The sequence below is a fragment of the Lycium ferocissimum genome, chromosome 10 (assembly GCF_029784015.1).
Source record: "Lycium ferocissimum isolate CSIRO_LF1 chromosome 10, AGI_CSIRO_Lferr_CH_V1, whole genome shotgun sequence".
In the NCBI taxonomy this organism is placed as follows: domain Eukaryota; kingdom Viridiplantae; phylum Streptophyta; class Magnoliopsida; order Solanales; family Solanaceae; genus Lycium; species Lycium ferocissimum.
The window spans coordinates 45,694,236-45,718,430 of record NC_081351.1 but is presented as its reverse complement, the minus strand read 5'-3'; the positions used below and the strand labels follow the sequence as shown (position 1 = coordinate 45,718,430).

Here is a 24,195-nt window from a genome sequence, read left to right as displayed (position 1 = left end):
TCATGTCATGATTCACCTGTCACGTGTTGCCACTAGTGTCATAAAACTAGAGCTAAGGTAAACTCATGGCCAGCCAATCCGTCTAGTAATTAATTATGTATTCTAGGTAGGCTAGTTGCTTTCCAATTTATCTGTCAATTGAGTCTAATGGTTGTAACCTTGATAGAATACTAGATAAAAAGTTTCTAAGATTGCAGGAGGAGAATGAAATTTCAAACCATTAGGAGAACATCATAGCTTCTCTAAATATAGGATAGAAACGAGCCATCAAGCTATGACACCATATGTAAGAGACAATATCGATCAAGTAGAACTTTTTTACTACTTCCTATTAATTAAGAACGTTGGACGCATTTTCTTCTTAGAGAATATAAATAGCATAATACTAAATGCTACTATATTGTATATTTTTTGCTCATCTATGTTTATATTCCAAACTCTCACCAGCTGAATAATTCACCACAACAAATATGTTTATTAGATATCCAAACTCTCACCAGGATAATTAAAGTTGAATAATTGGATATCAAATACACTCATGTATGAATAGGGAAATCTCCCTGTTCTGCGGATGGACTTAAAAATTGGGTCATGTGTATATATACCACCATCTTAACTCTCTCCACCTTAGGTTACATGTATGTGACAAAGTATATAGATCAGAACATAACTCGGAAATACAGTGAGATTATTGATAACCGTTACAAGTCGTTTAGTTGTGGTAGTGTATTAGAATAAGTAATTCGGGCATAAGATAATATAGTGTTTGGTTTTGTTGAAAAAACAAAGATAATTGCCATTTAGCTAATGTAACGTTTAGTTGCTCGCGCAGGAGAGTTAGCCGGGATCTGACCCTTCACGGTTGCGACAATCCTCCTAGCGATCGCGATGCACTACCCACCTGTACTGCTTCGTGGTTGTGACTGGATCATGTTAAGTCTTTTTTTTTTTCTTTTTTTTTTTATAAATTATGTTAAATAAAACAATCAGAGTTTGTTAAATATTTGACGGAGACTAGAAGTGTTCATGTTTTACAAATTTAAGAACTAAAAACTGCTCAAGGTATATTCAAAGTAGGGCGGGCGTTCAGACAATCCAGAATGGATATGAAAACTTCGATTTGAATTTTTGATTTTTGGATTACGTTCCAAATAAGTTAACTTTTTAAGTTCATTTCGGATTAATTAGTTTGGTTATTTCGGATTTTGAATTATGGATTTTGAGCTGATAAGTTGAGATGATTCTTCTTCTTCTTCTCATAAAAATGAACTACCAAATAAATTTTTTATGTAGTTTGCCTTGGTAATTCCTCATTTCCACCATAATCATCCAATTAAACTATTTTATGTAAGCAATGTAATCATTACCAAGGAAATTCCAAGCCAAAGAGCATTAGAGCTTGAGAATTAACAAGTCCAAACACAGCGAAATCATGTCCAAATAGATCATATCGACATACCTCTAACAGTTATATTCAAGTCAATCACTACAGAATTTTTCTAAATTTTGTGCGATTTAGACAACAATTAATATGAATCTTTAAAGACATATTGACATAACGTAACTCCTAAAATAGTAACGAAAATACGGCCACAATGAATGCGTCTCAATTTGCACCATCATTTAGCCTAATAGGGCATATTGATTGATTAGTAGAGTATGTATTATACTTATGTCTAATGGTCGGGATAAATATAAGGTACATATATGGGCTTATGCTAATGGTCGGGATAAATATATGGTATAATTTTTTTGAATTTTCGGACAAAGTCCCAAATTTGAAAGGGTCAACTACGTATATATACATCTTAAGGAGAAATATTTACGAAACGTGACGATAGTTTTATATTTACAAAACATAACATTACAAATCCTATACAAAACATGCTTTATATTTTTATTAAAAATAATTTTTTTTAAAAAATTTTTTAAATTTTAAAAAAAAATTAAATATTTTTTTTAAATATTTTTTTTCGCTCAAAAATTTATGTATGAAATGTGTATATCTCGCTCAAGGCTTAAAAAGTTCGCTCAAAATTTAGTGTATGAAAACGTATGAAAAATGTATGAAATGTGTATATCGTTCAAGGCTTAAAAAATCCGCTCAAAATTATGTGTATGAAAACAATATGAAATTTGTATCTCGCTCAAGTCTTAAAATTTCGCTCATATTTTCGTATATAAAGTTCATGTTAGATTTCTGTAAAATTAATACAACTACAACAACATTGTATACAACTTTGATACAACATTCAAGACTTAAAATAATCCCTCAAATTTTTGTGTATGAAATGTGTATATCTTGTTCAAGGCTTAAAAAGTTCGCTCAAATTTTATGTATGACTAACGTATGAAATGTGTATATCTCAATCAAGGCTTAAACATTACGCTCAAAATTTTATGCATGAGAATGGTATGAAATGTGTATATCTCGTTCAAGACTTAGAATTTCATTCACATTTTTCGTATATAAAGTTCATATTAGGTTTCTGGAAAATTAATACAACTACAACAACATTGTAACAACTTTCATACAATATTCAAGACTTAAAGTTTTCGCTCACAATTTTGTGTATGAAAATCATATTAAAAATTTCGCTCACATATACACATTTCATACATGTTTCATACAGCTTTGATACACAAAAAACTGAGGTAATTTTTTAAGCCTTTGAGCAAAAAAAAAAAAAAAAATTTTTTTTTTTTTTTTTTTATTTTTGAAAAATATATGAAAATCCGTCATGTTTCGTAATATATCATTATGTTTTGTAAATAAGAAAAACTATCATCACGTTTCGTAAATATTTCTCCTTAACATGTATATATATATATATGTAGTTTTTCCAATTTGAAATCTAAAATTTAAAAGTTAAATTTGAAATGACTCTGTAATTCGAAAATTCAAAAACTTCGTATTTCGATTTTGGCCAAACTATATTAACCCAAATTTAAAGAACCATTTTAAGCCAACCCAAATACGAGGGACAATTTTTGTCATTTTCTCCTAGATCCATGCAATAAGTATACCTAATTCCACATATTACTGTCATTGCCATTGACTGAACAAAGATTTTTTTCTTAAAGTAATTAAATGGTAGTATGACTAGAAGAATCAAGCCGATTACGGACCCGAAACTTTTTTAACCCAAAAAATAACTTTTGGAATCAAACTAACTCATTAAAAAAAAAAAAAATCAAATTAGGCTTCACGCACAAATTCTGTGCGTGAAAGGGGGCACTTTTTTTTTCTTTTCTTTTTTAAGCTATCAAAATCACGTTTTTTCCATACTTGGGGCAAATATTAGTCCTGTTTCAAAACCCCGAAATATCAATATTTTATATAAAACTTAATATATTTTTTTGCGTACAATAACGTCGGCTCATTACATCAAGTATTCCTAAATGTTTGGATCATCGTTTTAGGGGTTGTAAAGTGCCCCGAAGTAAGTTTTGTTTGCTTGAAAACTTGTCATCTTTGTTCTTTGGAAATCAAACTCAAAATTAAGCTTTTTTCCATACTTTGACCGAAGATTAGTCATGTTTCAAAACACCGGAATATAAATATTTTATATAGAGCTTCATATTTTTTTTAGCATAAAATAATGTCGGCTCATTACATCAAGTATACGTATATGTTTGGATTGTCGTTTTAGAGGTTGTAAAGTGCCTCGAAGTAAAACTTGTTATCTTTAAGTTTTTTTTCATACTTTGACCGAAGATTAGTCACCTTTCAAAACGTCGGAATATAAATATTTTATATAGAACTTAATATTTTTTTTAGCGTACAATAATATAGGCTCATTACATCAAGTATACATATGCCTTCTCACTCACATAAATAAAAAATAAGGAAAGGATCATAGGTAGAAAACTAGTTGTAAATTGTTGAAACTTTAAATGGTCATAACTTTGCGCTCGGGTGTCCGATTTACGCGATTTTTTTTTACCCAGAGTATTTTTTCGAGATCTAGCGGGTCAAATAGCCGTAGGCGGTTTGGCATGGTCGAGTTTCCAAAAAATGCCCATTATCGCATTCAATTTGAATTTTCCCTCAAATTGGTGCACAATTTTCATTCTTCTCTAGTAAAAATCTAATGATAAAAAATCTATTTCGAGATGCTAATCCCGTGGTAGTACTGTTTTGAATGTTAATTTTGAGGTTCGAAATTCAATTTATGAAGACGAGTTAGATAGCATTAGTAAACATTATAAAAAATAAAAAGTGCTTATTTTGTTGCATTCACCAATTTGCCTTGGTGGTTTAGCCCTTCATTTTTACTTACTTCTTTTATGCCAACAACATGGGATCAAACCTTGGTGGGAGCATTGAATGAGATATATTATACGCTTGGTTGAACCTCTCGTATTGGATGAATTATTTTTTAATATAATATTTTTATTTTAAAACACTTAAATCAAAATCCTATAAAATATCTAGATAAAATATGACATTTAGATCTAAAGATGACAAGTTTCCAAGCAAACAAAACTTACTTTGGGGCACTTTACAACCCTTAAAACGACAATCCAAACGTTTAGGTATACTTGATGTAATGAGCCGGCGTTATTGTACGCAAAAAATATATTAAGTTCTATATAAGATATTGATATTTCGGGGTTTTGAAACATGAATAATCTTTGCCCAAAGTATGGAAAAAACGTGATTTTGATAGCTTAAAAAAAGAAAAAAAGTGCCCAATTTTGATCAAAAGTTACCTTTTCACGTTGAAAGGACCAAAAAAAGTGCCCTTTCTTTCACGCACGCGTGAAGCCTAGTTTGATTTTTTTTTTTTTTTAAAAGAATTAGTTTGGTTCCAAAAGTTATTTTTTGGGTTAAAAAAGTTACTCAGCCAATTACTAGAAACCTGTGGTTAAGCAGTGGCTGCAGCCTACAAGTTTTCTGTTTCTACTAACAAAGAAAAGGTAGTAACATTATATGTAACATGGTCTTTCAAAGTCCAGATGCCATTAGTCCATCATTGCATTACAGATTAAAACGACTAATTACAATCTATTAGATCAACACTGTTTGAATTATTACTTTTCCAAAGTAGAGAGAATCTACACAGACTTCCTTTTTGTTTTTGGCAAAGCAATATTAATAGCTTCTCTAGCATCTTGCATTGGGTAAATAGAGAGAAAATCATATCTTGGTAAATATTTGAATTATAATTACTTTTGGACATCCTAAAGAGCAAGGACCGAGAAATATGGCAAAACTTTGCTAAGCATTCTTTGAAGTGTCAATTCAAATCGTATGACAAATTATCGTACTCTAATTTATAGTAGGTAGTAACATTATATGTAACACCAAACCAAACCAATGGTCTTTTTTTAAAGTTATACACCAAATACCATTAGTTTTCCATCAATGCATTACAGATTAAAGACGACTAATTACAAAATATTTCTTTATTAGATCAACACTGTTTGAGAAGAGGATTATTAAAATATTTAACAAAAGATAATAAAATCGGTTAAAATAAATATTGTAGCCATAAAGAGAAATGACTATAATCTAAAAATACTAAGTCCTAAAATTTTAAGTATTAATTACATGACAAGAAAAAAACTTAAGTTCTGTAGCTTCTAAATCAATTATGCAAAACTAAAGAATAGATATCCAACATTATTGTCATTTCTATGGGTAAATTGAAGAAAATCATGTTGAGTTGGTTTTGGTTTGGACTTTATATGAGTTACCAACATCCATATATAAAACTTATTTTGGACATTCAAAATCCTAAAATAATAATATAATAGATGAAAAACTATGAAAAAAATTAAGAAATATTTATAAATTACATTACAAATAAATATTTTTTATGTATAAAATATTTTAAAAATTGAATACATTAATGTCTTTTTGGTTGAGACTTTTTTAGCTAAAACCAAACCAAACCAATTATGGTCAAATCGTCAAACCAAACCACTAGTCGACAAATTATCGTTTACTCTAATTTATATTGGTTTACTTTGTAGTAGTAGTAGTACTTATTTCTTAGGTGTTTTTTCTTACAAGAAATATATATATTCATCATTTTTATTATACATTTCATTCCTAGTGCAATTAATGTTCCATTGTTTGAAAAGAAGTCTCATTTGTAAAGCTAGGAGAAGCACGTTCTGCTTTTCAAATTGAAACGGATAGTAGCTTCTCAAGAAGAATAATATACAGGAGGGACAAAAGTACAATTTTTGAAATTATTTTAAGAGACAAAAAATCTCAAAACCCAGCCAACAACCACCGGTTAGTTTCCTTAATTGCTCTATAAAATATGAATAAAATACCTAAACAAAAGAATGCAAATCAGCTATTTATAGAAAGTTTGTAATGTTTCAATCCGAACCTCAGGACAAATTACCATGGTAACATAACTGATTAGATCATTCTGAAAAAGAAAAAAAATGTACCGACAGTGAAACCTAAATCAACAATGTATCCAAAGCTTCTCTTAGCAGGCTTTTGAACATGAATTTATTGATATTTCAGAAAAATATTTGAAGTCAAGTTTAATAGGTGTATTTGAAAGTTGAGGTTTTGTTTGGACAAGAAAACATAGTTGACATTTTGTGAGTGAAAACAAACTCAAAATATCATATTTCAACTTTGAAGTTAAAATAATGAGCTAGTTTAATAAATAAAACAAAAATTTTGAAACAAAATCTATGGATAAACGACTGACTTCGTTTTAAATTAATAATCGTACTTTAATTTGGAAGTTGAAATCTATTTGACAAGTTTTGAAATAGTTGGTGTTAAGGTTATTTCAGCTTTAAATAGTTTTCCTTTCTCAGTGCCTACTCATAAACTATCTAAATACAAAACATTCACAGAATTTCTTTTCAAGTTTGAATTCAAATAAGTTTGCTTTCAAGTTCAACTCAATTCAAATGTTATATGACAGAGAACAAAACTCACTATTCTTGTGAGCCTTTATAAGATACTAACACAATTTCATTCCTTATTAACAAACTTATTTCCAATAATATAATCTATCATTTCGCATGTAATCAGGACTTATAATTTGAACTTTTTAAAAAAAATTATCCCTTTCCTGTTTCTATTTGGCTTTACATATCAAATTCAACTTGGATAATAGTGAAAAAACAAAGGGGAAGCGTGAGCTTTTTCTGGTTGCACTAAAGTCAAGACGGATCCTTCAAATTCGAATTCAAAAATTACTCACTAAAGTCACAGCTCATTTATCACCCACAATAGATGTTAGTACATATGCTTTAACCTGATTGGTCATTCACGTTTCTACTCTTAAACTTAAGGTCTAGCATTTTTGGTCCATAAATTATAGGTATATTACGATTTTGATCCTTATGGTATCTGACGAAACATATTTAACCTTCAACTAATCGAAATGTGTGTTTTAATCCTTTTACGTAAGACGTATGTTGTATCTATACTACTTTTAGAGCTATATTACCGTCAAATACGGTGGTGGATGCACCATAATAGGTATGGGTATTAATATGGGTTCAGTTGAACCCTAAACTTTGGTGCGGAGCATGAATTTATGTGTAAAAATTTATTAAAATTATAATAAATAGTAAATATAAACCCATAACGTTAAAAATATAATGGGCTCAATGCTAAAAATGTTAAAGGTTGAACCCGTAGATTTAAATCTTGGATCCACCTCTAATCAAATATGGAGTAACAATACAAGCTTACATAACACGTGCATAATTAAGCAGCGAAACGATTGATAATTATGGTAAATATGTGAATATTCAGAAGTAAAAGGATTAAAAAGTGCACATTCTATTAATTGAAAGTTTAATGTGCGTCGTCAGATATCACAAGGATCAAAGTTAGCATTTATCAATACTTGACGGACCAAAAGTGGTATTAACCCTAAACTGAATTCAAACAAGAGATTTCAAGTGGGCCCAACCCTTGTCCGCTCCTAACGAATACATAAACCCAATCGGACGGCCCAGATGATCCTTCAATTCAAATCACTCCTTTTTCCCCGCCTAGCATCATATATTAATCATTTATTTATTGCTTTTATATAACTCCCTTCACATTTTACACACACATACTTCTAACAGCTTTCTTTCTTCGTTTTCTTGATGAAAAAAAGTTGTTGACATAATAAGACCCTAATTTTTCTTTTTTTCTTACATAAATTCGATCATTTGTTTCAATGAATAGGCGTTCGTCAGTATCGAGTGCGGTGGCAAAGAGGCAAGCAATGGCGGCTAATTCTTCAGCGTCATCGACGTTGGATAATAATCATGGGGGGAAATTAACGGCTAAGAAACGACCAGCGCTTTCTAATATTTCTAATCATACAAATGCTGTAACCGCTCGTAACTCGCTATCTCATAACTCCAAACTTGTGAGTGTTTTTTTTTTTTTTTGTCCAATTTTACAGTGTTAATTATATGATCTTTTTCTTTATGTGTTTTTATACTGGTTCGTTTAATTTCTTTTGTATGGTGTTTATGGGATTTTTTTGGAGTGATTTTCTTGACAAATTTGTATATGCAAGGAAAATGTAGGTGGGTCCTAAGATTTGTTAATTTTGTACTTTATGAGGCTTGTTTGTGTGTACTTTTACTGTACGAAAATAATCTTTCTCTTTTTTTTTTAATACTGGATGGTTTAACTTCTATCATATGGTGATTATGGGACATTTTTTGAAGTGGTTTTTTATTGATAAATTTGTATATGCAAGGAAAATGTAGGTGGGTATATGATTTGTTTGGGAGGTTTTCTTTCATTTTTTCTACAGAAGAGTTCCGTGGTTCCCTTTTTTTTTTTTTTTAATGTTGTTTATGTGAGGTTTTTGGAGGGTTAAAAAAATGGATAAAATCAATTTGGGTAAAATCATTTTTGGAGAGGGTTTTTTTGGATTAAATAAGAATGTACGTGGATTCCAAGGGAATATGTCCAAAAAAAAAAAAAGACCGAATATTTTTGGTTAGAATCAATTTGAGAAAATCAAGTGAAATGATTTGAGGGTTTTCCATATGAGAGGATTGGGGGATTTCTTTTTTGTCAAGATTTTGATATTTGGAAGTTTGAATTCTTTGTTTAATGACTTTCCTTTTATAAACAAGTTCGCTGTTTTTTAGCAGGAAATGCGTCAGTTATCAAGGGAACTGACTTATGTGTGGATTAAAAAAAAATGGTTGGACTAAAATATTATTTTAATGGTAAAAAAGCATTGTGAATGGAAAATTTGAAACATCTTCCCTGAATCCTGCTTTTTGTCGCCTTTTGTTTTTCTGTCCACTTTGCTTTTTGAACATTTGAATAAATTTGTACTCCAATGTTTATGTTAACTAGGCTTAAAGTTTCTGCTTTTCCAAATGAACATAGTGTCATTGGACTATCATGAAGTGGATTAGTGGAGTGCTAGATTATTATTTCCAGTTTTAACATGAATTATTTATAGCATATGATAAAATCAGAAAAGAAGGCTTTAAATGATTTTATTACTTTTATAATTTGTTAGGAAAAAAAAAATTATCTTCACACAAATGAGTATAACAAGTTATACAACTTTTGTTAATTTTGAGTTTTCACAGTTTGGATAAACCTTTTATTTAATAAGCTGTTTTGCAATGTGAGTAAAGATTATTTCTTATCTGAAGTTATGACTAATTTGGGATCATTTTTGGCTTTGGAAGGCACCATGTACATCTAAGATTGTAAGCATTAAGAAGAGCACTTCTGGAATTTCCTCAGGGACGACTTTTCTGCCAGTATCCTCCTCTGTTAGACCAAGCAATAAAACTGTTTCTATTCAAAGAAGTGATGCAGTTGTGCCGAAGATCACCGCCGTTCCTCTTCCTGCTGTCACTTGCAGCATGGACATATCTCCGTCTCACTCAGACGGATCATTGGTCTCCATGGATGAATCTATGTCAACTTCGGACACTGTGAGAAGTCCGGAAGTTGAATACATTGATGATGACCATGAAGCGGCTGCAGTTGATTCCATCGAGAAGAAGGCGTCTAGCACCCTCTACATCTCAGAACATGTCAAAGCAGCAGCAGATATATGCAAGAGAGATGTACTTGTGGACTTGGAATCAGGGGATAAAATTGTCAACATTGATAACAATCTTGTTGACCCACAGTTATGTGCTACAATGGCCTGTGACATATACAAACACTTGAGAGCCTCAGAGGTATAAAAATGTTTTTCTTATCTCTTTTCAGTTCTTTTGGCTCTTTGAATTGGACAGTTGATGTTTGAAATATAAATTGAATTGCAGTTTTACTAAGTTTTAAGTGTGTTTTAATGTTAGCTTTTGGTCATTGTAACAGGCAAAGAAAAGGCCTTCCACAGATTTCATGGAGAAAGTACAGAAAGACATAAATCCTAGCATGCGTGCTATTCTAATTGACTGGCTTGTTGAGGTAAACTTCTAACATCTTACTTCTCTAAATGTCAATGAGCTCAGGAGTTTGTAAGTTTGATGTGGAACTTGTTTGATTTATAGGTCGCCGAGGAGTACAGGCTTGTTCCAGACACACTGTATCTGACTATTAACTACATTGATCGGTATCTTTCTGGCAATTTGATGGACAGGCAACGACTACAGTTGCTTGGAGTAGCTTGCATGATGATCGCATCGTAAGCAACTACCCTTCTTGTGTGCCTTTCATATTCTTACTTTCTCAAAAATTGCAAGCGCTTCTGTAAGAAATGCTCTAATATGGGGAATGCTATATTGCAGGAAATATGAGGAGATCTGTGCGCCTCAAGTAGAAGAGTTCTGCTACATAACAGACAACACTTACTTCAAGGATGAGGTATGTGATCTTGATTCACAGAACCTGCAGTTGTTAAACTTCCCAGTGGCACTAAGAACTATATGTATTATGCAGGTCTTGCAAATGGAGTCTGCTGTTTTAAATTTCTTGAAGTTTGAAATGACAGCTCCAACAGTCAAATGTTTTCTGAGGTTAATTTCTTACCACTACCTAGTAGTTGCTTTTTAAGTATGATGATTTAGGAACTTATAGTTGAGATACACTGCAGGAGGTTTGTTCGCGCTGCTCAAGGACTTAATGAGGTTCTGTCGCTGCAGTTGGAACACTTGGCGAGCTACATAGCAGAACTCTCTCTTTTAGAGTACAGCATGCTTTGTTACGCTCCATCACTCATTGCTGCTTCTGCAATTTTCTTGGCCAAATATATGCTTCTTCCCTCAATGAAACCTTGGGTATGTATGAATTTAGCATTGACAAATATATTCTCTTTTTGACAAATATATTCTTATAAATTTTAACTTTTGGAAACTCCTATTGCAGAACTCTACCTTGGGGCATTATACTCTGTACCAACCCTCTGATTTACGAGACTGTGTCATGGCACTACATAGCCTTTGCTGCAACAACACCAATTCTAGTTTACCAGCAGTCAGGGAAAAATACAGCCAGCACAAGGTAATTTTAGTTCTGATCTCTTAATCTCATTTTACCTTGACAATGAAGAAGGGAAATAACGATAAGTGGAATAAAGTCCTAACATGATAGCTGTTCTAGAGATATGTTAGCATAATACCTTTTTAATTAATCCCAAATCTGTGTAATAGAGCCTGAACTACACTTAAACATTATACTATATGGGAAAATTGAGGAAGAATATCAAGTATGTCTTCTGGATCCCCTTGGGGAAATGATCAACCTTCTGAATCCGCTGGGGATACATTATCCTATTGAGACAATTTTGTCCGAACATCTGCAGGATATATATATATATTGAATAATGAATATATATATATATATATATACATATATATATATATATATATATATATATATATATATATATATATATATATATATACATTTGCTACTAATTTTATTCTAATATTTGGTTTTGTGAAACAGTACAAATTTGTAGCAAAGAAGTATTGCCCGCCAACTGTACCTGTAGAGTTCTTCCAGAACATAAGCAGCTAAGCAAGGACAGACAAGAGGAGGCATTAACTTCAGTTTTCCAATTCTCTGTTGGATTACATTCATGGCATTTCAACGGGAAGGACTACAATCTTATAGTCACAAACTTGCAGTGTCCTTAGTAGAGCATCTTCGTTTGTAGTGTAGAGCTTTTTTCTCCTTGACTGGCCTTAGTAGAGCATCTTTGTTTGACATTGCAGGATTAGTCTTGTACTCTACTGTTCTTCTCTAGTTTAGTTACTCTAGTCAGTTTGTGTACAGAAGAGCTATTGGCAGTTACCTCAGCAAAGAAACTAGTATTCAGTAATAATTCCTTTCTTGGAACTATTGCAGTTTGTGCTGATTAGGATTGAGAATGACCATTAATATCCAAGTGATTGAAATCATGATTTCTCATCCTGTGAAATGAGGGACTGGTGCAACTCAATCTGAGCTGTACATCTATTAATTAAGAAAAATAATTAGGCAAAAGCACACTGTGATTCTATATTTTACATCTATTAATTTCCTGTAACTTTATGTCAATAAGGATTTAACTAATACATACACTCAAAATATAGACGTTAAGTTATATCAACAGATACGTAGTTATTCTATATTTTACATATAACACACAAATACAAGCCACAAAAGCGAAGCTCACTGAGCACACTCAATCTTGGCTGAACCCAATCCAAAAGATGCATCCATTACACTGACATTAGGTCTAACACTCAGCCAGTGACAATCTTCAAAAGAACAGGGATGTCCACCATTAGGCAATTCCACATCCACAGGTTTTATGAAAGTGGGGCCCCATGCGGGGGTCCCATCCTCGTATGAATTGTGGGTTAATCTACGAATTTCTGAACCGTCTGATTTGATCACAAAGATATCACCATATGGCTGATAATGATGAGGGTTCGAGATGGGCTCAGCTGATACCGCTGCATAGTCTGAAGTAAACACTATATACTTCCCATCCGGGCTGAAATACGGGTGGTTAGTCCGCCCACCCGTACCACTCTGGATCACCTTCCGCAGCCCCATCCCGTTTGGGTGAATCTTATACATCTCGAAACTACCCGATCCGGGGTTTTCTCGGTCCGATGCAAATGCGATCCATTCACCATCCGGTGACCAATTACACATGGTATCGGTCCATGGACCCTCCGTCAATTGACGAAGACCACCCGCCTCTCCTTCCAAAGCATCCATAATGTACAAGTTCTTGTGACCCGATCGCCCTGATCGGAAAACGATCCATTTTCCATCGGGTGAGGGTGATGGAAATGCGTTATTCTGCCCTCCTATTGTCAATTGTTTGTAGCTCAGGTCTTTATCATCTACATTAATGGACATGATATCCACTTCTGTCCTTTCACTAGCAAATATGGGTCCAAAGCTAGTGTAAATTACTCCCTTTCTTTTTGGATCCCATGCTGTGGAAAAAGCCGATCTTGATGAAATTTGACGAAGACCCGACCCGTCATAGTTCACCACATATAATCCAGGTGACCTCACATAAGCTATCCGATCACCACTTGGTGAAAATGACGGAAATGACCCGTCAATCCGGAATAAAGAGATTCCAGGTATCGGGTTTCGAAGATTTTCGAGTAACAGTGTATCACTCCCTCTACCATTGCCTGTGCCTCGACATTTATGGTACCCGACCCATGAAGAATCAGGCGAAAAGAACGGGTTCAGATGATGTGCATGAGGAGACACCGGTCGGGTTATTTCTGTAAACTTCTTTGAAACGACATCGAATAACTCGATGTGTCGATACTCTGAAGTTCCTCTTCTGGTAGCCACAGCAATGAGATTCTTGTTAACAGTAGAAGCTGCTGGGGTGAACGCGTGCAAACCCGGTGGTGTGACTCGCTGGGTAGAGACTGAGTCAACACCGCGTTCACCTGAAAGTAGGGGTGACAAAAATCAGTTCATGAAAACATGAACAGCCCAAGTTTGGGCTGATCTTTGACCCGATCATTTATTAGCTCAGGCCAACCCATTTCGCCCAAAAGAACCTTGCGCTGATATGCAGTCCAAATTGACTCATGCGAAATCTTATCAAAATATTTTTTAAAATGAAAAAAATTGTATGTCATATATAGCCATAATAAAGAACGAAAATAGTTTTATTAGGTACTCAAAACTTACACAAGAACAAACAAAGAAATTAAAACTTAGTAGGAATTGGGTTATGACCCGCTTTTTAACCTATTTTAGCCCAACCATTTCAACCCAAATAACTGTTGGGCGGGTGAACATCCCGCTCATTTATTAAGTGAGCCCATTTTAACTTGCCCAGCTGAGAAGAAATTGCACAGTTTGCCCTCCAAATGGCCTGTTCTTTAATTTTTGCCATTCAAATAGGCTGGTCTTTAATTTTTGCTCTTCAAAGTCAAATTTATGCATAGCGGGGTTTGAAGGGATCCGAGTATAATTTGTGGAATATTATGATGCGAAAATATAAACTAGTGCCCGCATAAAAGTTGTTTGCCTTGAGGTGCAAAAATTAAGGACTAGCACAAAATAAGAACAAAAGTGCAAATGACCCCTACCTGAAAGTACAGCCTTGAACACACTCCACCACCCATCATCGCACCTTCGATGGAAATAAATCGTGTTATCATCAGCCCAACTTGGCCAACCACCATGCTCCACCACTTTAACCCTACCCGACCCGTTTCGAGTCATGAACACGTAGATATCCGTGTCGAGTTCTTGAACCTCACCACTCCAACCCTTCTTCCCGTACGATGCAACTGCTGTCCAAACGCCCGATGGAGATACTGCTGGGCTAAAGTCAGCTACTCCTTTAGGGGTCAACCTCCGGGTCGACCCGGAACCCAAGTGGGTCGAGTACACCGCGGCCCAGCTCCTTCGGGGCACACCCGAGTCCTCATGAGTTGACACGTATATCAAAGACTCCCCAGCTAAACTAGGTTTATCTTTCAAAGAAACCCTTCCATCTGACTGATCAACACCCACCAATGGAACCTGTGTTGGAAAAAATAATTCAAAGTTTTAGAAAAATCAAAATTGATCAAGATTTTGTATTGTATTTCACATCTAGCAAAGATTTGTAGTCAAATTTATATTGAAATAGGTTTCTCTCTGTACATTTTTACTTGTCCTGCTGTATTGACTTGGGCACTTGGCACAACTATGCATAAATAGAATGACAGTTTTACTATATCAAACCGAATTATTACTAAGTCATCTAATAATATGAATAAAACATATTTTAAAAGTCATGCATTCACTAATAATTCCTTGAAGTTTCCAACTCAACAATTAATAATAAGGATAAAATAGGTGTGAAATGGTAAATTATTTCTCAATTTTTCAAACTGGACAATTAAAAGCAGGTATACGGAACAAGGAAAAATGGACGGCGAGAATATTATAAATAGTGTAGCTGCTAACTATTTTGATAGAGTGAATAATAGTACAACAATTTCAAAGATTCATAGAGACTTTAAATAAATATTTTTCCTTCAAATTGGTATTATCAATAAAATATGTTTTTCTACCTGAACTCGGGTCGACCCACTCAACTCAAGTATGGCTCTTCTTTCGGGGCTCTGAGAAGTACCATGAAAAACGGCGTCGTAAAATATATGGTGGGTCCCGTTCCGTTCCGTTACATAGATAAGATGAAACGGTAACTTTTCGGTGATGAGGGAATGATCAGGTAGGTGCGAGACTAGGGAAGGTGGTAGGGACGCAGGGAAATGGCCGTTAAAGTTAATGGAATTGCCGTCAGTTAATTGGAGTTCGTTTGATTTGGTTGGTGAGTGTGTTGTTGGAACAGCGAAGATGTCGAAAGCGTAACTTAATCTTCCTGAAGTGGTAAAAAGTATGCTTGTGTGGGTGTTGGTGTTGGTGTTATCATGGGTTGCTGATGTAGGGGATGGAATCAAGTTCAGAAGGAAGAAGAAGATGATGATGAGCAGGTAGAAGTATTGCGTGGATTTCATTTTTGTTAATACTGTATTGTTTTTGATTTGTTTTGGTAAAATCTCACCCTTATATAGTGATAGAGTGGGCTTGTAAGAGATGATGATTTTGACGTAAAGATCACTCTTGTCCCAATTCATTCGAAGGTTAGATCATTTGGCGGAGTGAAACAATTTTTCCTTTAATTTAAGTTTAAATATAATTTTTTTGAGTATTTTATAATAAAATTTATATATTTAAAAATTATATAAAAAGTATTATATAATTATTTTTCTTATTTTATCATAATTAATAATTCATATTAAACTCGTAATATTTAATAGAGGAAAAAAAGTTGAAGAAAATCATAATTTAAGAAAAGAGCATTTGAAACCCCTAAATTGATCGGCCTTCAAATAAATTGGGATGGAGGCGTAGAGTCGTCATTTTTTTAAAAAATAGTTTAAAACTAATTCTTCTCATTTTTTTGTTTTTTGAGACTTTATTTTTGCTATTTTAAATTAAAATTTAGAATTAGAGATAGTTTAGTCAAATTATTTATTTTGCCTAAAAATTAATATTTTCTTAAAAAGTGTGCAAATAATTAAGTTACACTTTTTTTGAACCGGAGGGAGTAACTTCTATTAAGAATCTTTTACTTTTTCATGCTTTATTATCTATATTGTACTAGTATACTTGGAAATTTTCTTTGCCCCCCTGTGTTTGTCTTAAAAGCAGTATCTAAATTGTAAACTACAAAGAATTTTTTTCAATAAAGTTAATGGAACTTATTTTCTCAAACACGAATTTCAAATGTAATTAAATTTAGTTTCATATATACTTTGTTATAATTTTCAAACTGAGTAACGTTTCATTTCACATGTAATATAAGTCTAAAAAATCAGCTTCTTTATGCAAGAATGGAGTAGATGGGAAAAATGATTATAGAAGATGACGAAGGGTTTCATTTGGATATTTTTCATTTATCCACGTTGCAGAACATAATTTAGGTTCGTTTCTCTTTCAATAATTTACACGTTCTAGTTTCTTGCTTGTTTATGTTTGACAAAAACGATAAGTTCCTGTACGTTGATGGCCTCCTAAAATACACGATTTTACGTGGATGCGTGATAGTAAACGAATGCATGGTCAATTTTTATCTACATCAGCATCAAGTATATATTTATTCATGATTATATCATGTGCTACAAGCAAGGGTAAACAATTTGTCCATGAAATATTATAATTCTTGAGTCATTGATATATAATTACTTATTGATAAAAAAATTGAAAAGTTTTTCAGCAATACCTGATAAGCACAAATATTAGCATCTTTTACAATATATTTCGTAATTTGACACCAATGAAATTCAAAAAACGATATTGTTGTGAAGTGCTATATATTAATGGGGATTCGAACTAAAATAGGTTCTGATTAATAAGGCAAAGCCCAAACTAATTAACACATGTAGGAACAAAAACCTTTTTTGTTTAAAGTAAACCAACTATAGAGTGCCCTTATTACATAATTAATCAGAAAGATAACTATATCCATTATGGCAGAAGTAGAAGCTGCATACCATACAATCCAATGGTGTATTTAGAACAGAAAGGGTAAGTTTATCCAGAAACTTGACTAAATGATAGTGGTCAACATGCTCAAAGTCAAAATATCTCCTCCTTGGAACTTAGAGGATAAAATAATGATGCTAAACAGTGCATTATCCAGTACTGTTTTAGAGAGGTTAACAAAGTTGTTGATATACATTCTAAGCAGGGTGCACCTTTTAACCTCAATCAGAGAACCACTAAATACAACAATCTTCAAAGCTTACCTAACAAGGGTATTAGTCCTAGCAGAATGGATTCAATTGGAATGCCTAGCTTCAGAATCAGGCTAACCAAGAGAAAAAACAACAACAACTGCTCTGATGCTTAATATAATGGAGCATAATTTGATCCCGGAATATCAATCCTATCTTTTGCTAAATATTGTCAACATTGTATGTATTTTGACTCCGATAGTTAACCAGGATAACGGTAAGGAGTACTCAGTACAAGACTTTAGAGAGCAAAACTTTTGTATAGGAATTTGCTTGACAGATTCTAACTTAGGTCCAAAGGAGGTAAGGTGTTATGTTCCGCTCCTTCATGTTTTCACTTATTGAATTCTAATATACATGGTAGAAGTCAATGTCAAACCCCCCAACTTCATCAGGTGTACTGCCCTGAGGTGAATCTGGATTAAAATTAAAAAAATTCATTATATTGATTTATACTATTTGGTTGATTGTGATTTTGATTACTGCTAGTGGAAGCTATGTTTGGATTGCGAATTCAGAATATCTAGGACTTTCTAGTGATACGGCCACAATAAACATTGTTATATGAAATTGCATTTGACAAGTCATGACTAAAAATACCTGTTAAAGTGAACATTTTTCTTCCCAACACCTGCATAGGACCAATGAGTCGTCGCAGTGCAAAAGCTTGGTTAGCACCAGAATAAACATTTTGAAAAGATTTTACAGTTCTGAGAGATAGTTTGGGGAAAAAAAGGAAGGGAACAAGTCCAAATATACCTCCAACGTTGCGATTTTGTTTTATACTAGGTTTAATCGAATAAGGCAAAGCCCAAACTAATATGCAGGAACTAATTATATTGGTATTTATTCCTACATACAAAATAAATATCCATAATGTTAAAATAGAACTTTGAATAAATTAAATAATTATCCATCAAACCTTTTTTGCGAATGATCCATGTGGAGCGTCTCATTTTTTAAGAAAATCCTTCCCACCAAACACACTCCAAATCTCATATTACAGTCATGAGTACTAACAATTCTTGTTTCCTTGGTTGGGGTAGTTTGGTTTTACATACAATGAAAATAATATTCATTCAAGTACTAATCATGTTTAAATTTAATTTTTTGTTTTTCTTATATTTCACTAAGCATAATCTTTGTCATAATTGTTTGACCTCTAGCTAATAATCATTCATTTCACTGAAATAGTCACTACCTGCTTGATAGTAATAAACAATCATACGAGTAGTCATTCTACATATATTCACTTTAACATACTTTGGATGCACCATAAATTCTTCTAACCTTTACATACTTCTCCGTAATGAATTTAAAAGACACTAGAAGAAGAAACTTACTTTTGACAATAACGCTATACATGTACAAAGTAGGCCACACCCCAGATATTATTACTACTAATAAGTAATAATAAAGAAAAGAACGATACTTGTTAATGATTGAATTATATTAATTTTTAATTATAAAAATGATTAGGGCATTGTTACAATATACGTAATTGGTGTGATTGTGAAAGATTTTTTTTTTTTTTTTTTTTTGTATCTATCTATATCTACACTTTGTTCAGTTTCAAAGTTAACAATATATATAATTTTTTTTTTTTTTTATCTATCTATATCTACACTTTGTTCAGTTGTCAAAGTAAACAATATATATATATATATATATATATATATATATATATATATAGAGAGAGAGAGAGAGAGAGAGAGAGAGAGAGAGAGAGAGAGAGAGAGAGAGAGAGCCTAATCTAAATTACATTATCTATTGATTCTACAATTGCACACACAATCATTATATGGGTGTTTAAGGTTTTAATATTAATATCGAAAAGCTCTTTGACCTCTTTCAATAAATTCCAACCCTATTAATTGAACAAATAAAGAGCGAAGCAATCACCTAAAAAAAGTCCTTTGAATTCTAAAACAATGTGTTTTTCATGCACGTCTAAAGTATCCATCAAAGGAAAAACAATTATTTATTGAACTTCTTATTGTACAATGAAATAAATTTTAACTATCCATAAAAAAGAGTGCGAAACTTTAACCTCTTCCGCATTCACATTCAAAAGATCATAGAACAAATTAGATCCCGATACAGTGAGTTGTTTAAAAGAAGGAAAGGTAACATAAAAATAAAAGGAATGCTCAAAAATTCAAAGAATTAATATAATTATCAATTGAAGCACATGTGATATGTAAACATTAATTTAAAAGCCATACTAAAACTCACAATGTATTATAATGGAAGTTGGCATGATCAAGAAACAGAGAGGAGATCAGTACCACCGGTGAAACCCTAACATCAAGCACACAACAGAAAAAAACTGAGGAAAAAAAAAAATGGACATTTGAAGTGGGTAGAAAAGTGCATAGAACATAGGTTTCGTGACAAAGGGTTGCAACGTTTAGTGAAGAAGTATGAAGTTGTTGGAACTTTTAACATTTTTTTTTAGCTGAGACAAGTGTTTGCTTTTGTTTGTAGAGGGTTTTATTAATTTAAATTAAATAGATTATTTAGGAAAATAATAATAATAAGGGTATTTATGTAATTTAATTTTTAAGTTAAGGACATATATATATATATATATATATGTCCTCCATGTACGTTTCGGCTCATAGGAGCCCCGTAGAGGTATATTTGTATAATGTTAATTGTCTATGTGATTCCACCGCGACAAATGCCAGAACCAAGCTAAGACAACCCATTAAATTAAGGGGAGGGGCAAATATGGGAATTTAACAGTGCAGCACTTTCATGAAGCAAAACGAAAACTGAGGGCAAATATAAGAAAAATCAAATTCTTCACAGGTAATATAAAACTTAATACAAAAAGAAATCAAAGTAAGTTGCCAAATTAAAATCTACCTAGGACCGTGCTTTGCAAGAAATATTAGAACAAAAATAATGTATCCAACATTCAAAAGGCTTGGCAATTGGCAAATCCGAATCCTTAAAGAAATTGGATTTGGTCTATTTTGCTCTACAAAAGCAGCTGATATTGATCACTTGCCTTTAGTTAATTAAACTCCTATGAATTAAGAAATAAACAGAAACCATGCCACCCATTCTTGATTACCGTTACAAAATTTCCTCCAACAACAGCATCCTGACATATTCATGGCTTTCCTCTAATGACGGCAACCCTGACAAACCAGACTTTCTAGTTCAGTTTCGAGCGTACCACTCAAACACAATATATACTGAGTTGTTTGAGGCAATGACCGTTGTTTTAAGGTTCGATTCCATTATGACTGATCTCCAAAACCATGCAATACCCTTTTTCAGATATATACTTGGCTTACCAGAGGATCATCATCATTATCTTGTTTCTAATATAAAGCGATGTGCTGATGAATTGGCTGTGGATATTTCAAATGCTGGTAAAACTAGGTTTCCTATTGTGGTTTCTATAATTATATCTACGCCTATTGATCCTCAGGAGAGGGCTGCAATATTGATTGAGACATTTGGCAAAGTGGTGGTGGTGAAAGGGGAGGGTTATGATCAACAGTGTCCTGTTTGTTTAGCGATACCTTCAATTGGTGAAGAAGTAACATACATGTCCTGTTTTCATTATTGTCACTCCAATTGTCTTTTGAAGTGGTTCGAAAGGAATGGTTGTTGCCCTTTGTGTCGTATCGAGTGCTAACTGTGCATTGATCGTTGGACTAAAATCGTCCAAGATATTCTTAGCACGGTGTGATATTGTCTGCTTTGGCTCAATCTTGCACGTGTTTTCTCACAGATCGTCATACCATTAAGAGTATCTAACAAGTAGCTTACTTTTCGTTTTAGCTACAAATGTGAAATTCTTTTCATACACACCTAGCGACATTGTTAATTAGAATATTTTAAGGTTTGTCATAATGTTCAGGTTATTTATCTTTTTTTAATGGTAATTTATTTGTTGATATTGTTGTAAAAGCTTTATAGATTTTAAGAGTTTTTACGGTTCAAGATGTGGTTTCTTGATAATTGCTTTTCATCAGAATAATATATCTTATTGCTTTGTGTATTTAAAGAAATCCTGCCTTCGATTTAGTTTCCCATACCCGTAATTGAGCAAGACGTTGTAATTAAACTGTTAATTATTATACTCGAGAAGATTGAATAAAAGATGAGTTGACAGTAATTGAAAAAAAGATATTTTAATTAATACAGTAGATACCTAAGATTATTAATAGGGAGTAAAGTTTTTTTTTTTTTTTTTTTTTTTTTTTTAAAAAAGGATCCTCATACAAATAGCCAGGTGGACTTACTGATTTTTTTTTAAGCTGATATACATAGATTATATAATGATTATATACAATCATACACATATTATATATAGATTATACATATATTATACAACCACCGCCTACTTTTAATTTAAACGGTTGGTGAACAACTATATATATTAATCAATATATAAGTTAATCAATTCAATAATGTGAGACATCAAATCAAAAGTTATTTCTTTATCCATGATAACTTTAGCCAATTAATTCTATACTTAATTTATTTTATGTGATTCTTTCATTAACTTATTGATTATTCATTCACCATCGATTCTTTAGTTTGGTTTGTTGGGCTAAACGGTCCAAAGATACTCTTAACATGATGTGATATTGTTCGCTTTGGGCCATACAAGTTTTAAAAAAGACCTCACATCATTAAGAGTATCCAACACCTTAATTATAAGTAGCTCTTTTCTTTTTTCAGCTATCAATGTGGTACTTTGTTCGCACACCCAATAATCCCCCCCCCCCCCCCCCCCCCCGAACTAAGTTCCACATGGCTCATTACCATGTAAGAGATTCAACTGTCTGTGTGCCATGTGTCTTCAAAGTTACGGGTAAAGGTCGTAAACCGGCTCATAGACGGGCAAAGGCACTAAGCCGGGCCCCACGCCGCACTCTGTCATCTTCATACTCGTCCCGCCAAACCATTTGCTTTGATACCAGTTCACGGTTTTCCCCAAAAGGCCTTATATCTTTAAGAGTATCCAACACCTTATAAGTAGCTCTTTTTTCTTTTCAACTATCAATGTGGTACTTTGTTCGCACGCCCAACGTGGTTTTGGATAGCTTTGTGCTAAGTCTACTATAAGTGATTATTCTTGCTCCCTACGTAATCGACATTGAACTCAATGATCTGATCAGTTATTGTGTGATATTTGTCATAAATTTTAAAAATAGATAAGGAGAATAATAAAAGTAGTTCGGATGACAAAACTATAGGTAGATATTAGGAAATTAGAATATGAATAAATATATTTTACTTCTCCAGCAAAATTTTAAGCATAGTTTAACACTTTTTAGAATTAACCTCCAAACAGAAGATCTGGTACACTTCTAATAGACTAGTTGAGGTTGGCCGTGCTAATTAAACACGAGCCTAACATTTGAGAATTCTTTATTGTACTTATTTCTTTGTTAAGAAAAAGCCTGTTATATTTTGGTAAACTTATCCTCAATTCATATAATAGTAGACTACATTATCATTCTTTCTTCTTCTTCTTCTTTTTTTTTTTGTTAACTAACGGATTTTATTAATCACCAAGTGCAACGTTACAAAACCACAACAGACTAACTCACTCTGTTGTCTCACATAAGCCTCTCTATTAGACTATATACACAAATAAAAACACCAAAACACCTAACTCTCTGTAGGTAGTATGCTAGCCAAGGAAACATTCTGGATAGCTTAACCTTTAACATCACATAGCTCCCATGAACTAGTAAATTCAAAACATCAGCCTCTGAAGCATTATCATTCTTTCTTTAATTAGAAAGTGCCAAGGAAACTCAAATACAGAAATTACAAATACAAAAGCCAAAATATCTCTGTTCTCTTAATCAGTTGTAGATTTCAGGATCATAAATCAAACTTATGTCAAAAGCAGATTGCATTACAAAGTTAAACTAATAATAATAGGATTCGATCTTATATCTCTAATCACTAATTAATTATTATTTTTCTAACCAAAATAAAAAAATGTAGGTCAAGTTGTTGAGCCTTTTGGGAGTCATCCAATTATATGACGTGTTAAATATTCTTCCAAGTTGTAAAATAATTGTACAACTTGCAACTTTGGTGTTTACCTTAGACGATTATATTATTTTGGTATTTAATACTTTCTTAAGGTTCCATCCAAGCATTTATTCCTCCCGATCTATCTTTTTCTTGGTTCTTTATTGACCAAGAATTATGAAGATATCTTTTTTGATCATTTTGTTCTCTTTTGTGTATAATTGTTAGAAATCCTCTATTTAGTGGACTCACATATTTAATATAATTATACATAGATATGCTATCAATTAAAGACGTCCATTTTTCTGATCTAATAAAGTGTTAGTTTTATGGGTTATATATAAATCTTATGTTATAAGATATGGATTTTATATGCGTGAAACTTAATTAATTTTTCAGTTATAATTGATGGGTTCATAATTGAAGATTTACGCCTCTTCTGAAAGGCTACTTTTGAAGAGTTGCGCCTCTTTAGAAAAGTTA

At 32.8% G+C, this 24,195-nt stretch overlaps 2 protein-coding genes across 3 annotated transcripts; one reads left to right on the top strand and one right to left on the bottom strand.

Annotated features, from left to right (window-relative positions):
• Positions 1-8,042: 8,042 nt before the first annotated feature.
• LOC132034066 (cyclin-A1-4-like) lies at positions 8,043-12,204 on the top strand. Its single transcript, XM_059424287.1, has 9 exons — positions 8,043-8,360; positions 9,658-10,161; positions 10,301-10,393; positions 10,477-10,610; positions 10,714-10,789; positions 10,865-10,941; positions 11,019-11,202; positions 11,291-11,425; positions 11,873-12,204. Exons 1-9 carry the CDS (start codon positions 8,166-8,168, stop codon positions 11,942-11,944), a joined length of 1,470 nt encoding a protein of 489 aa, XP_059280270.1. The 5' UTR covers positions 8,043-8,165; the 3' UTR covers positions 11,945-12,204.
• A 281-nt stretch (positions 12,205-12,485) lies between these two features.
• Positions 12,486-15,947, bottom strand: LOC132034065 (uncharacterized). Of its 2 annotated transcripts, none has more exons than XM_059424286.1 (3): positions 15,466-15,947; positions 14,491-14,905; positions 12,486-13,839 (listed from the first exon to the last, which is right to left on the bottom strand). In XM_059424286.1, exons 1-3 carry the CDS (start codon positions 15,910-15,912, stop codon positions 12,581-12,583), a joined length of 2,121 nt encoding a protein of 706 aa, XP_059280269.1. In that variant the 5' UTR covers positions 15,913-15,947; the 3' UTR covers positions 12,486-12,580. The 2 variants fall into 2 exon arrangements, with proteins under 2 accessions (XP_059280269.1, XP_059280268.1); XM_059424285.1 differs by having other exon boundaries at positions 14,491-14,929; positions 15,466-15,946.
• Between the last annotated feature and the right edge of the window lie 8,248 nt (positions 15,948-24,195).

What these genes read in the sequence shown, in the direction of transcription:
- LOC132034065 (XM_059424285.1), bottom strand. Translation starts at nt 15,912, where the DNA reads ATGAAATCCACGCAATACTTCTACCTGCTCATCATCATCTTCTTCTTC. An exon ending in GTGGGTCGACCCGAGTTCAG is followed by an intron (nt 14,930 to 15,465) that starts GTAGAAAAACAT and finishes TTTCCAACACAG; the next exon opens with GTTCCATTGGTGGGTGTTGA. An exon ending in GTTCAAGGCTGTACTTTCAG is followed by an intron (nt 13,840 to 14,490) that starts GTAGGGGTCATT and finishes CCCTACTTTCAG; the next exon opens with GTGAACGCGGTGTTGACTCA.
- LOC132034066 (XM_059424287.1), top strand. Translation starts at nt 8,166, where the DNA reads ATGAATAGGCGTTCGTCAGTATCGAGTGCGGTGGCAAAGAGGCAAGCA. An exon ending in TAATTGACTGGCTTGTTGAG is followed by an intron (nt 10,394 to 10,476) that starts GTAAACTTCTAA and finishes TTTGATTTATAG; the next exon opens with GTCGCCGAGGAGTACAGGCT. An exon ending in ACAGTCAAATGTTTTCTGAG is followed by an intron (nt 10,942 to 11,018) that starts GTTAATTTCTTA and finishes GATACACTGCAG; the next exon opens with GAGGTTTGTTCGCGCTGCTC.